A 13,910-nucleotide genomic window follows, 5' to 3' on the forward strand; every position below is an offset into this window, starting at 1 on the left:
GATAGCCTGTCTTTCTAAAGTTCACGACTCATAGAGATTCCATGAATCCAAAGTCTCATTGTATTATTATTTTCTTCCTTTGAACTTTCCTGTTGAATCCAAAGTTCTAATATTGGTGGTCCAAGATAAATACAATTTTTTTTTTTCTTTTTTTCCCTCTGATGATATTAGCAACCACTAGTAGCGTTGGACCACCTCACATAAGTCATATTGTATTATATTTATGTTCCCCACAAACACACACAAAACCCTAGAGAAGAGAAAAAGAGAGAGGAAGAGAATGTAAAACACAGTATCTCCATCAATTGAAAATGGAAAAGAAAAGAAGGGACTTTCATTAATTCCATGTAAGAATACATTGCAACATAGAACTATAGAATGCCCTCCCAAGTCCTAGTACAAAAGTACAAGTCTTTTCTTGGAAAAAAAAAAAAAAAAAAAAAAACTGCCTTCAATCTGACTTGGCTTATTAGTCTCTAAAAAGAAAGTGAAAGAGCAGCATTTTGTGAGACATCACATAAATCTTTTCATAGCCCTTTTTTTCTCCCTTAAAGTGCACCACCTGAAAATACATATAAGTATTATATGTATTACATACCTGCAATAAAAAACAAATAAACATTGGCAAAAGATCACCTGCTGAACCATTATTAGATGAAAACCCAAAAAAATGCTTTTTCTAGGACCCAGAGGCGGAGGGTTTCTCACCATAATCCCTTGGTGTTTTGCATTTGAAGCATTCCATTCTGCTTGCATAATTGTGCACACCACATCCAACTCTGTCACATTCCAAATGCAATGAATATCAGATTAATTAAGAACCACATTTTCAAAGTACAATCTTAATCAGCAATATGCAGTATGTTTATTATCTTCAATGACCAAACAATTGTTTCTGTAGTCATGGAGATATATGGAGAGACAATGCAGGCTATATTTTCTTGCATTTTGTTGAACATGTTTCTGGTACACTATTTTGAGAATATGCTTCTGAAGTTTGTGCTACAGTTTTTCTACACAAATCTCAGAAAAATTTCTCAGAAAAAAGAAAAAAAAAGAAAAAGAAGACTCAAATGTAATGAGCTTACCTATTGCAAATCCAATCACCTGTTTTCCATCCAGGAGGGACACTGGCATCAGATCCATAATCAGCGGAACCAATCATGCCAGCTTCATAAGCACCAGAATAGTCATTTTTCAGTGCACCACAGCGATAGCAGTTGGAACGGCTAGCGTAATTGTGAACACCACAGTTGATAGCATTGCAATACCAGTCCCCTGCCAAAACCTCTGTCCTGTTGCAACCATATGTTGATGGGTCAGGACCACCATACTTCGGGTACTGGCAACGTTGGCATGCGTCTCTCTTCTTAAAATTCAAGTGCTGGCATGCACCACACATCCAATCTCCTCCTCCCCAGCTCATTCTTATCTCTGTCTAGATCTTCAAACATGTTAAATAGAAAAATTCAGAAAACAAAACCTTCTTTTTTGACTAGTTTATTATTTTGCAATAGAATATCATAGACCAAAATCCAAATCAAAAAGTACCTGATCCTATTTTATTTATATTCTTCTTGCATAATATAAAAACAGCGGTGTGGAGGCATGCTAAAACTACACTAGCTAATCAGAGCTACTCCTTGCGCTTTTTTTATAAGGGATAAAAATAGTAACCATAATATCTAATCTTTATTGCTTTTGCCAGAATTTCAATTCAATAACACCCATTTTGTTGTACTCAATGTACAATATAAGTGCCTAGTGCAAGTATGATATGCATAAAAAGGATATGGAATTCAAAAGAGAAAGAGAAAGATAAAAGAAGTGCTGCAACTCACCTTGAGTAATAAGCAAAGGGCTTGAAGTAAAGAAACTTTGTTTTTCTTGGTATTTGCTTGAAGAGAAGGTTTTTGTGAATGAGTTGGTGATCCTTGTTGTTGGAGCTAGGAGGGTTTATATACATGTTCAAAGCCTCATTTGTGGGGGCCATGGCCCATGGATGTTTCCTTCATATTCCCTCCTTTCTCGAGATGTTATTTTTTTTTCTTTTTTTTTTTGTTTTTTTGGCTGCCCTTAATGGGGATTCCTTAATTAAGATTTTTTCTAGATAAAATGTTAATCCTGAACTCAACTAGCTAGCTAGTTACTTCCCCCTTTCACTTCTTCTTCTTTGATTTGGTCTTTGAAGTTAGAAGGGTAGAGAAGGAAGTAGGATTTATTTATTTATTTATTTATTTTTTCTTCTCTAAAGGTGGGAATTAACTAGTAGAATGCATGCACACATACAGCCTCCAAAATAAAATTCCAACACATGACCCATGCCATGCCCTTACCCTCTCTTTACATGATTCCTCATGAATTATTGCAAAAACAAACTTTGAAATATTATTCTCAATGTCCTCCATCACCATGTTTCCAAATACTTGAAGTCGTCGAGGTCTTATGAGGGGAAGTTCTATTTGAAAGAGGACCATAGAATAATTTACTTTTATCTCTTTCCTTTCCTCTTCTATTTGGCTCACGTGTGCGCTGTGCTGACATGGCGGCACACGTGTCACAAGCACTCTCCGAGGTCTAGAAGATCCAACTTGGCAATTAAATGTACCTTTCCTAAATAGATTAATACAGATGATCAAGATGTATCAATGTGAGAAAAGAAATGAAAGAAAACCAAGAGCTAAAGTAGGAGATAATTTTGTTTTAGTGTTTTAGTTTTCTTTTCATTTGGAATAAGTTCCCTTCTACCCTTTGTTTTTTTATTTCCCCACTTTTTGCCTTTTCGGCAATAATTGAAATGCCATTCGAAGATTCATATCCATGTTGGTTTAAAATACACTTCACTGTGTTAAACAAACCTGCATATGCAATGTCCAATTTTCAAATTGTGACACATATATATATGGTGGGCGTGCCACGTGCTTAGAACATCATTCTTGAGAGAAAGCTAACAGGGGTATATAAACAAGACCCTCCTCATCAAATCCCCTAATTTTTAATCTATTTATCTTTTTTAACGAAAAGGAATACCAGCTTGCTTTAAAGAAAGGTTTAAAAATGGAATAAGGATCGCGGCGGACCGACGCCGGGCAAGCAGATAATGGGCTTGGAGAACCAGGTATCAGGAAAAAAAGGTGCTGCATTGGAGGCAGGCTTATCTGGGGACTGTTTTGCTGACCTTCTTTTTAAGCAATTTGCTTTTGAGAACAATTTTTATTAAAAAAAATAAAAAAAAGAAAAGTAGTCCCCTTGATGCATGAATTTTGTGTCTTTGTTTTTTTTAGGCTTTTTAATTAAGTACTCTATTTATTCACAAGCATCAGGTTCAAATTCTTAAGCCAGCCAAAAAGACCGTATACATTGGACAATAAAACACAATCATTTCTTCTAAAAATTGCAACTAATTGGAGGAGCTCAATCAAATTCTAGTAATCACTCAAGATCATGCTAAGAGCAAAATTTGTAAATCCCAATGGTTAGTATGCAGACCTTACTGGCTTTATTGGATTCTCCTTCACCCTTTGTTTGATAATTCTCTTCCATAATTGTTTCTTTCTCCAAGTTTTTGAATTTTGGGACAAAAGCACCCACAAATTAAATTTCAGTACCATACCTCCCAAGTTGTTTTAAGTAGTATAAAAGTGTATTGTCCAATTCTTATCCACCTTCTACAAATTCAAGCTTTTAAATATAATGATGTCAGATTGTGATTTAATATGGTATGGAAACTGCAAGTTTTAGGCTCAATCCTTATTTATTTTAAATTTTTATTTTTTTATTTTTTTATTTTAAATTTTTTTTATTTTTTATTTATTTATTTTTGCAAAGTAGAGGGAAAAACCTCATTCAGAATATACCCAAGTAAAGGGATTCATGAACATGGGAGAAATTGATCTCTGACCATGGCATGCAGGAGAGGATCCATGTCAGCAGAATTTATGTCCATGCAAGAACAGGGTTGGCTGAGATAAATGGCTTGTTGACCTAGGATTTGATAAGGAGGAATCCTAATCACGATTGTTTTACCAGACACAATGAATATTCCCTCACAGGAGGAAAAACCTTAGACAGTGCCCCTCTTTAGCACTCTTTATTCCCCATTGTGTGACTATTTTTGAAAGGGGGCCATTTTCTCTTCAATAATACTTGGAGAATCCACATCCTGACGACATTACAAGCAAAAAATAGCGTTGGCTTTTGAAATTTTGAATATTCTCCTTTTATTTATTTTTCTTTTTTGTTTGTTTTCGTTGTAAAGCTAGCACTAGAAACCTTAATCATATATATAGTATACATTCCTAATATTTATGATTGAACTTTGAGAATGTTTTTGCAAAATTGGAAATGATTTTGAGAGAGTCTCTTCTCTCCTACCAAGTTGGGTGACCATGTGATTTTAACAAGTGACAGATATTTTCAAAGTCATCCAGATTTTAAAATGGGAAAATGGAGTGTGTGAATGCTATCTTTTTCATGGTCAATTATGGAATCGATATTTCAGCACAAGTGTTGTGCTAAGGAATGACTTGGAGTTTAATTTACGTTAACTATAATCCTAGGTTTTTCATCAATCACACATCAATCTATATATGGTTTCAATAGTCTCACTTCGTTGGCCTTCTAGGATTCTAGGGGACATACATTAGACTTGTTCAATTTCCATGTAACATATATATATATATATATATATATACACACACACGGTTAGATCTAATAAAATTTACATTATTTTATTCAATTAAGGTACACAATTAATGGTATTGAATTACATAAAAAATTATGAATTTAATTTAAAAAAAGAAGAATATCAAATATAGATTTAATAATATATTAAAATTCTATTTAAAAAAATATGGTGCGGAAAAGAAAATGGATATGAGGCTTGTACTGCAGAGCAAGCGAAGAATTAAAAAAAAAAAAAAAAAAACTGTATCATAAACTCTATCAGAATTTGATGGTTAATAAATATAATTTTAAATTTCAATTTTTTATACAATTTAAAAGTTGAAAAAAAAAAATACCTTATCATTAGTGTTAACTTTCATGTCTTGAGTTCAATCAAGTCTAGAGCTAAAAATTTCTCCTCCAGTTTAACATATGTCTAAAAAAATCAATAATTTTAGAGTCTATTAAAGCTGACTATATGATAATAAATTATAGCTCAAATTTTGATTGAAACCTAAAACAAATTTTCAAGTAGGTTGGAATAGATGAAATTAAGATTGGAATCTTTCTATAACTTGGGAACTTTTGATAAGGATTAATCCTAATATTAGGAGTTTAATATATGAATGTTATATTCTAGGAGATAACATATTCAGGCAAAAATTCAACTAGTAGAAAGTGACACTTGTAAGATTGCACAATGACATTACGCCATAATTCCATTCTCCTTTTTTTATTTTTTTTCCACTTTTTGGTAGCCAAAATGTTAAAATAAGAGAGGGTTCTTTATTAAATTTGGAATTAAGGTTTAATTTTGTTTTTATTACTATTGTTTTTTTCGTTTGAAGTGAAAGTATCCATTGCCAATTTGATTGGGGTTGTAATCACCCAGTTACTGTCAGGGATTTTTATTTTTGTGTTTACCATTGGATGATGGATAAGGATGGAAAAGAAGATATTCTAGCATACATTCTTTTGTTCCAAACATCCCCACCGATGATGCATATGCTTTCTAACCCCTCTAAGGGACAATGATTTTCCCCTTAACCCAATGATATTCCACAACTCAACCCACATCTAATCAATAATTAATTTTGAATCTTTTAGATCTATATATCTTATTTTCATTTGATAAATGTCTTTTTAAAAACATGTTTCGAAAATGAATTTGATTTTATAATAAAAAGATTTGATATAGCGATTGGTATATAAACTGTCTTTTTAAAAAATTATTCTTTTTCTTTCTTATATATAAATTTAATTTGAGAACAAAAAATTTATATATTGAAATTGAGCACAGAATCAATTACTAACTTTTAAAAATAAAAAAATAAAAAGTTGTTAAGGAATCAACACAAAAATTTTGGCGGGTAATTCTTTAACGGCTAACAAGCAAGGGTATTTCAAATTGTATTCTATCTTAACCTTATCTTCTCCAAAGTCCCGCTCATCACACACACACAAAAAAAAAAAAAAAAAGGCTCTGCAGAAATGGTGTTTTCTTCATCATTCTCGCTGCCCATTTCAGCTTCCACTTTCCATGTCCTACCGGACTCTGATCCGCCATACAAGCTCCAGGCTGTCTCAACAATTTTTGAGGTCCTAGGCCGAAAACAATTTAGGATTGTAATTAAATATTATTTTTTATAAACTAGATTTTTTTATATAAAATCTATATTTGTTTTTGTTTTTTTATAGAAAATTACTAATTAAATTTTTATATTCAAAATTCGATAATAAATAATTTTTTTCAATTTATAAAATTATTAATTATTTAATCATTTTGAGATATAATTGAATATAAATAAATTTTTATTAGTTTCAATATTGAAAAACTTCTTTCCACTAAAGTTGCACTACCAAAAATTAATAAATTTATGCATAGAAAAAAAATGTTATTTTTTCTTTTTAAGTTTTAGTTCTCAAAATAAATCTAATTAATTTATTTGAATTAAGATATAAATAAAAAAATAAAAAGAAAAACTAGAGGAATATAAAATTTAATTTTTTACAAACAGTAAGAATAATTAGTGAATAACTAAAATCATAAATTCATAAATAAAAAAACAAAATTAAAACTAATATGAGAATGAACAATACAAATTCGTTAAATTAAATTATCATTTACGAGCTTGTCTTTTATTTTAAAGCTATTTGCATCAAAATTGCAAAAGATATAAGTTGGATATTAAAATTAAACAAATATAAAATATGAGTGAATGATAAAGAATAAAAATAAATGAGTAAGATGAAAAAAAATACATAAACAAATAAAAAAAGTACATAAATTAGGGGAATATTTAACATATATTTTTTTTATTATTAAAATATAATCAATTATAGAATATAAAATATTTAATTGAATTTAATTGGTATTATTTTTCAAAAATAAAAATACCTAAAGATGATTATTCCAATAAATAATCAATTAGATAATTCATTTTTTTAAGTCAAAATTTTTATACTTTTAAAATAAATTAATTATATTTTATCTAATATATATATATATATATTATATGACTTTTTTTATTTTTTATTTTTTATTTTTTGAGGGGTCCAAGAAAATGGGGCTAGGCATGGGCTTTAGTGGCCTATGCCTTAAGCCGGCCCTGACAAGCTCTGCAGAGCCACCCATCTCTGGAGCTACTCTCCAACTACAAAAGCACTCAGGGCCTGAAACAAGTCCACTCCACAACACCCAATTCGCTCTTGGCAAGCTGGTCGAATTTTGCGTCGTTTCCCCGCTGGGCGGCGGTCTATCTTACGCACTCTTGGTCTTCGAAACCATTGAAGAACCCAATCAGTTCATCTGGAACACGATTATTCGAGGCCACTCGTTGAGCTCCTCCCCGCTTCTGGCAATTCTTTTCTATGTTCGCATGCTTCTCCCTGGGGTTGAGCCGAATTCTTATACTTTTCCTTTCCTTTTGAAGTCCTGTGCGAAAGCTGTGGCTACCCATGAAGGAAAACAACTCCATGCTCAAATTTTGAAGCTTGGTTTTGAGTCTGATCCTTTCATACACACATCTCTCATCAATATGTATGCTCAAAATGATCAGTTGGACAATGCACGCTTGATGTTTGACAAAAGTGTTCTTCGGGATGCAGTTTCTTCACGGCCTTAAGCACAGGATATGCTTCAAGGGGTAGTATGGATGATGCTCGACGCCTGTTTGACGAAATACCCATTAGGGATGTGGTATCTTGGAATAATATGATTTCGGACTATACTCAATGCGGTCGATTTGAACAGGCCCTAACGATGTTTCATGAGATGAGGGAAGCAAATGTGCCACCGAATGATGGTACCATGCTTACCTTGCTGTCTGCTTGTGCTCAGTCGGGGTCCCTTGAATTGGGCAACTGGGTAAGGTCTTGGGTTGAAGAATATGGTCGTGGATCGAATCTTCGGCTTGTTAATGCACTTAGTGTTATGTATGCAAAATGCGGAGCTTTGGACATAGCTAGAGATTTATTTGATGATATTAACCAAAGAGATGTTATGTCCTGGAATGTTATGATAGGTGGCTATAGTCACATGAGCCACTGCAAAGAAGCCTTGGCACTCTTTCGGCTAATGCTAAGATCAAATATAGAGCCTAATGATGTTACCTTCTTAGGTGTTCGTCCAGCTTGGGCACGCCTAGATGCATTGGACCTTGGCAAGTGGATTCATGCTTATATAGACAAGAACTTTAAGAACCTGACCAATTTCTCCCATGCGATGGATGGCATGTATGATTGCAATAGATGATTTTGAAAATTATTTATATTCAAATCGAATCAAATTAATTAACTATATAATTTTTATTATAACAAAAATTCAAATTAAAGAGAAAATATTGTTCAATAATTATATATATGATTGATTGGGAGTTAAAGATCACTTACTGATATATAAAAGAAGAAGCGTATGCATTAAGTGTATGCATACCCTCCTTTCAAATTTACTTCAAAAGCACCATTTTTATTTTTATTTTATTTTATTTATTATTCATTATCTTATCTTTTATTAATATAACCAAATATATATAAAATTAATTTTTGATACAAATATCCATAACTATCAAATAATTGATAAAAGTACATATGGTAATAATTTTGAAATAAATTGAAAATAAATAAAATATTTGACTTTATCTTATTTACCAAATATATATTTATGGCTTGATTATGGCTTAATTAGTATACATATATATTATAACAGAGTTATACATATATATAGCCTAATATTAGATGGCCTAAATATATAGATATATATTATAATAGAATTGTGGCCTAATTGTGGCCTAATTGTGGCTTAATATATATTTTAATAATGTATATTTAAAAAATATAAAAATAAAATAAGGAAATTAACTACTAATAAGGAAAATATTGACCTATTTAATTAATCTTAAAACTATTTAAATTTTAATTATTTTACTTGAGGATAAACATCAATTTACCAACGAAATCATCTCTTTTAATGATTATTTGATTTATAAGCATTGTTTATCATATAAATTTATTGATACATAGATTTCTTCAAAATATATAATAGTTACTTTTATTATTTTTTTTTATTTTTTCCTTTTAAGATGTCATTGAAGAAGCAAAATCAATTAAGCTTCCATATTATGCCTTAGATAAAGGAAATAAATTTTACAGAAAATAAGAATCACAATTTCAAAACTTTACCAACGAAATCATCTCTTTACATGATTATTTGATTTGTATATTTGTCACATAAATTTATTGATACATAGATTTTTCCAAAATTATATTTGTGTTCAGAATTTAATCAGATCTCCCCACCAACAAAATTTTAATATTTTTATTAAATGTAAGGAATTATCTTACCAGAAGAAATAAAAGCTAAGGAATGGGAATGTAAGGAATTACTAAGGCCCCATTTGGAATACTTTTTGATGAAATATGTAAAATAAATCAGTTTATAATTCAATTTTAAGGCATTATTATGATCGTGGTATACATTTATCCCCATTTGGAATAATTTCCGATGAAATATGTAAAATAAATCAGCTTATAATTCAATTTTAAGGCATTATTACGGTTGTGGTATACGTTTATATACCCTGTAAATTTATTCTCTAGCCTACCATTTTGAGATTTTCCTTTTAAAAATTAGATATCAAATATTAATATAGAAAAACATATTATTTTTTTTCCTTTTTACTTTGTTGTCTATAAATTCTTTTTTTCTTTTATTCTTTTCTTATTTTGCTTTTGTTGGGATCTAAACAAAAATAGATGCCACAAATAGAAAGTTTAAAATGCACAAAAAAAGGGTGCCCCAAATGAGTTGGTGGTCAAACATGTACGTAAATAAAAATAAGCGAGACAATTAATTTCTATAGAGTATTTAATAGGATAAATAATAATGATAGTGATAATAATAATATCATAATATATATAAAAATAAGAGAGTCAGCAAAACAATTTGCCATGTATCATCCTCATGTTCATTCTGTTCCTTCCAAAATCATCAAAAAAAATTAAAATTTAAAAATAAAATTACCTTAAAAATTTTACAATCTTAAAATGATTGCCATATTAGATAATGGAAGAGATATAGAGGATACTATTATTTTATTTAAATTAAAATTTTTATCTAAGCAAATTAAATATAAGGATGTAACATACGAAAATTAATTATTTACAAAAAATCAGAAAATATATTTGAATTTTAATTTTAATTTCATAGATGAAAAATATTATATAAATACATTTGAATTTGAATTAAATCATATAAATGCATTTGGATTTGGATTTGGATTTGAATTTTATAGATGGAAAAATTTAAATAGGTAAACATTTTTTAATTGAATTCCATAAATAATTTACCTTATAAGGTAAAAATATATATATATATATATATGTAGGATAAATAATAATAATAACAATAATAATAAATAATTACATTACATTATGAGTATTTAATATATGAAAATTACTTATTTGCAAGGAACCAAAAAATACATTTGAATCGGAATTTGAATTCTATAGATGGAAAATATTATTTAAATACATTTGAATTTAAATTAAATTATATAAATGTATTTGAATTTGAATTTAAATTCCATAGATAGAAAAATTAAATAGAAAAATTTCATAGATGAAAAAAATTATATAGGTAATTTTTTTAATCTGAATTTTATAATTTAATAATTTTATATACAGAAGTCAAATTTATAGTTTTTAACAAACTTTTATAGTATAGATTGAAGAAAAAAAAATTCAAATATACTTGTTAGTAATAAAGCTTTTAAATAAATTTTCAAATATAATTAATTATTATAGATTATATTTATTATCATCTATTATGGTTATATATACCATGCATCGTATGTGAATGAATTCTAATTGCATATAAAAGGATTGGGTTCTGAAAATACTAAAAAAGCGAATTGAAGAGTATAGATATAAAATCAGGAACGGTGAGTTTTAAGGCACGCCTCTTTCATCATCTTCTTCTTCATACCAACAAAAGGAATCATCTTCTTCTTCATACCAAGGGGAAAAAAAAAAAGGGGGAGCTTTTCTATAATAGAATCAGGTATAGCAAATATAGGGCAAAGGAAAGAGAAAGGAGGGAGCTTTCTTACAATAAAATTGGTTATGGCGAGTTTAGGGCACACCTCCTTCAAGAAAAAAAAAAAAAAAGAAAGGAGGGAGCTTTTTTACAGCCTAGGAGAGAAAAACAAAGTTTTTTTTATAGCATAGAAGAGAAAATGAGGAGCTTTGTTTGCAATATAGGAGAAATTATTTCAAAAATTTCAATTTCAAGGATCTAGGACTACAGATCTGAAATCTAAATCTACGACATAATAATTTTTTTTTCCAATATATTTATTTATATATATATATATATATTATTTTTTTCTTCTTCTTCTACCCCTTTCTTTCTTTCTTTTTTTTTATATTTTTTTCTTTTCTTTTTTTCTCTTTCCAATTTTTGTTTTTATTTTTTATTTTTACTTTTTTTCCTTTCAATTCAATTCCTAAAACAATAACTAACATTCAAAATTTAGAAAATTTTTCTAATTATGAAAAATTTATTTACAAAAGCTCCGCAATTCTACATTATAAGCAACAACTTAATTTTTTATTTTCTAGAATACAATCCATGAAAAATGCACCATAAATTTTATCTACGTTATAAATACGAGCTCAAAACACCCTTGGTCCTGAAAATTTTCCCTCGGCAGTTTTATAAATACTAGTGATCCGGTAGGTGATAGTGTCTCTCTCACAACATTGCAATTTTAATATGATAACACGTGGCAAGCTGTAGATGGCAGATTAAAACGTGGCATGAAGATAAGCCACCACTTGTAGGGTTTTGGTAGGAGATAAAGCACAGGAAACATAATGGTAAATGACTAACTGAGTTCACATTTTCACAAAGAGTCAGTCATCTCTTTAATTTCTTAGCTCTTTCTTGCTATTTTTAGTCTTTGAGGGGCGTTTGGTACGTAGGATAAGTCCAGATCGGACAGAGCAGGTTCGGCTAGGACATGATAGAATAGTATAGTACTGTATTTGGCATAGTTCTGGATTGAATAGTGGACTGGTTGTCTCATGTTTGGTATAGAATCGGACTGGATTTGACTATTTTGTAATTATAGTTTTTATTTTGTTTAATATGAAAAGATTTATTATTTACAAAAAAATTAAATATTATATTTAATTAAAGTTTTATTATTAATTATGAAACAATATTTTTTTTATAGATATTTATATGTTCAATTAATTAATAATAAAAATAATTTAATGATATTTATAAGACATTTGTAATTTTTTTTTTTACACCCATAAACTACTTAAAATATTGTTTTCAAAACCAATTAAAATAAAATTACCAATCATGGTAAATCATGAATAACAATTAACTACAAATAAAAAAATTAACATAATTTTTAATTAAGAACTTGTTGATAGCATAAAACGTTCTGTTCTTATTATTATTATTATTATTTTGAAATATATGGTTTTTTTCCTTTTTTTTTTTACTACAAAATATAGCAGTTAGTTCTTAAGTAGTTTGTTACATTTGAGATAACATATATCTCGTATATAACAGAATATCGGAAGAAATTAAACTAAAGTTTGTAGATGGGCAACCAATAATCTTCTAATTGACAGCTCAAATGCACAGGAAGCCAATTTATATTAATGTGAATCGGTCTTTAGTCAAATTAAACAAAGAAATCATATATATTTTGGCTTTATAGATGGACAGCCACATTAACAGAATTGTATAACTAGAATGTGTATATATATATATATATATTATAATTATCCAACTAAAATATTATGATTTTATATAAAATCAAAATATAATATAAAAAACTCAAGGTGAATGTTAACACTCAGACCATATTATGATAAATCAAAAGATCAAAAATTAATAATTAGAAGAATATATATATATATATATATATTTTGGCAATAATTTTTAGTTTAAATTCCCAAATTCTTAATATAATTATACATATTAGTAATTACTCTTTTAGTATGGCTTAGTGACAAAACCCACTTGGAGAGACAAAGTCCATGGGAAAAGAAAATTGGTGTTTCCAATTTCTCATTACAGGGATAGTTACTATCATCCCTCACAGCAAGCCTACAAAATTCTAACCTCTCTGGTACCTGATAAAAAATCCACAAATTTTTCTAACTATTCTCTCTCCAAATTATTATAAGCCTATCTTAATATTTTCTATGGCTTCTCATACATGAGATAAGTAATAAATATTTTTACTACTTTACAATAAGTAACGCAGCCTTTCTGGATGCTACTGCCAAATAAAAGTTTGATATGGTTTCATTATTTAAAACTAAACATACCTTAGAATCATCTTTCTTTTCCATACGAAGTAAACCACAATGACATCATAACAACAACCCCGAAATCAGTCTAGCCCACTTACCAAAATCAGAACTTCAACCCCCCAAAACCTGCAAGCCCGTCTAAGGTGCAATTCATATATATGCATCTAATTAATGAAGACATAAATAATCAAACTATATAAAATGTTTTTGATATTATGCTTTCATACTTAATTTCATGCACAAGGACAAAATATAAAGACATGAGATATCCACCCACCAGCTTAAAGCATTAATCTAAGGAGCACTTAAGTCAATAGGCAAATATATATAATATAGGATAACTACATTTTACCCTTCTAAAACTATATAACTTTTTACACTTTATCCCATACAGTATAAAATCTCTC

At 29.1% G+C, this 13,910-nt stretch overlaps 1 protein-coding gene and 1 pseudogene across 5 annotated transcripts; one reads left to right on the top strand and one right to left on the bottom strand.

Moving 5' to 3' along the window:
- Positions 1 to 305: 305 nt before the first annotated feature.
- On the bottom strand, positions 306 to 2,144 carry LOC107429132 (uncharacterized). 5 transcript variants are annotated; one of them, XM_048464064.2, is made up of 4 exons: positions 1,842 to 2,144; positions 1,089 to 1,438; positions 637 to 779; positions 306 to 562 (listed from the first exon to the last, which is right to left on the bottom strand). In XM_048464064.2, exons 2-3 carry the CDS (start codon positions 1,424 to 1,426, stop codon positions 680 to 682), a joined length of 438 nt encoding a protein of 145 aa, XP_048320021.1. In that variant the 5' UTR covers positions 1,427 to 1,438; positions 1,842 to 2,144; the 3' UTR covers positions 306 to 562; positions 637 to 679. The 5 variants fall into 5 exon arrangements, with proteins under 5 accessions (XP_048320021.1, XP_048320019.1, XP_048320014.1 ...); XM_048464062.2 differs by having other exon boundaries at positions 1,089 to 1,434; positions 1,842 to 2,138; XM_048464057.2 differs by having other exon boundaries at positions 1,089 to 1,444; positions 1,842 to 2,082.
- Positions 2,145 to 6,156: 4,012 nt separating this feature from the next.
- Positions 6,157 to 8,510, top strand: LOC107428950 (pentatricopeptide repeat-containing protein At1g08070, chloroplastic-like; annotated as a pseudogene).
- The last annotated feature ends 5,400 nt before the right edge of the window (positions 8,511 to 13,910 follow it).

The sequence above is a fragment of the Ziziphus jujuba genome, chromosome 1 (genome assembly GCF_031755915.1).
Source record: "Ziziphus jujuba cultivar Dongzao chromosome 1, ASM3175591v1".
Taxonomy (NCBI): Eukaryota; Viridiplantae; Streptophyta; class Magnoliopsida; order Rosales; family Rhamnaceae; genus Ziziphus; species Ziziphus jujuba.

Excerpts from the sequence above, each read along its gene's own strand:
- LOC107429132 (XM_048464064.2), bottom strand. The coding sequence starts at position 1,426 with ATGAGCTGGGGAGGAGGAGATTGGATGTGTGGTGCATGCCAGCACTTG. Across the intron at positions 780-1,088 it reads GGTGATTGGATTTGCAATAG|AGTTGGATGTGGTGTGCACA; the intron begins GTAAGCTCATTA and ends GGAATGTGACAG.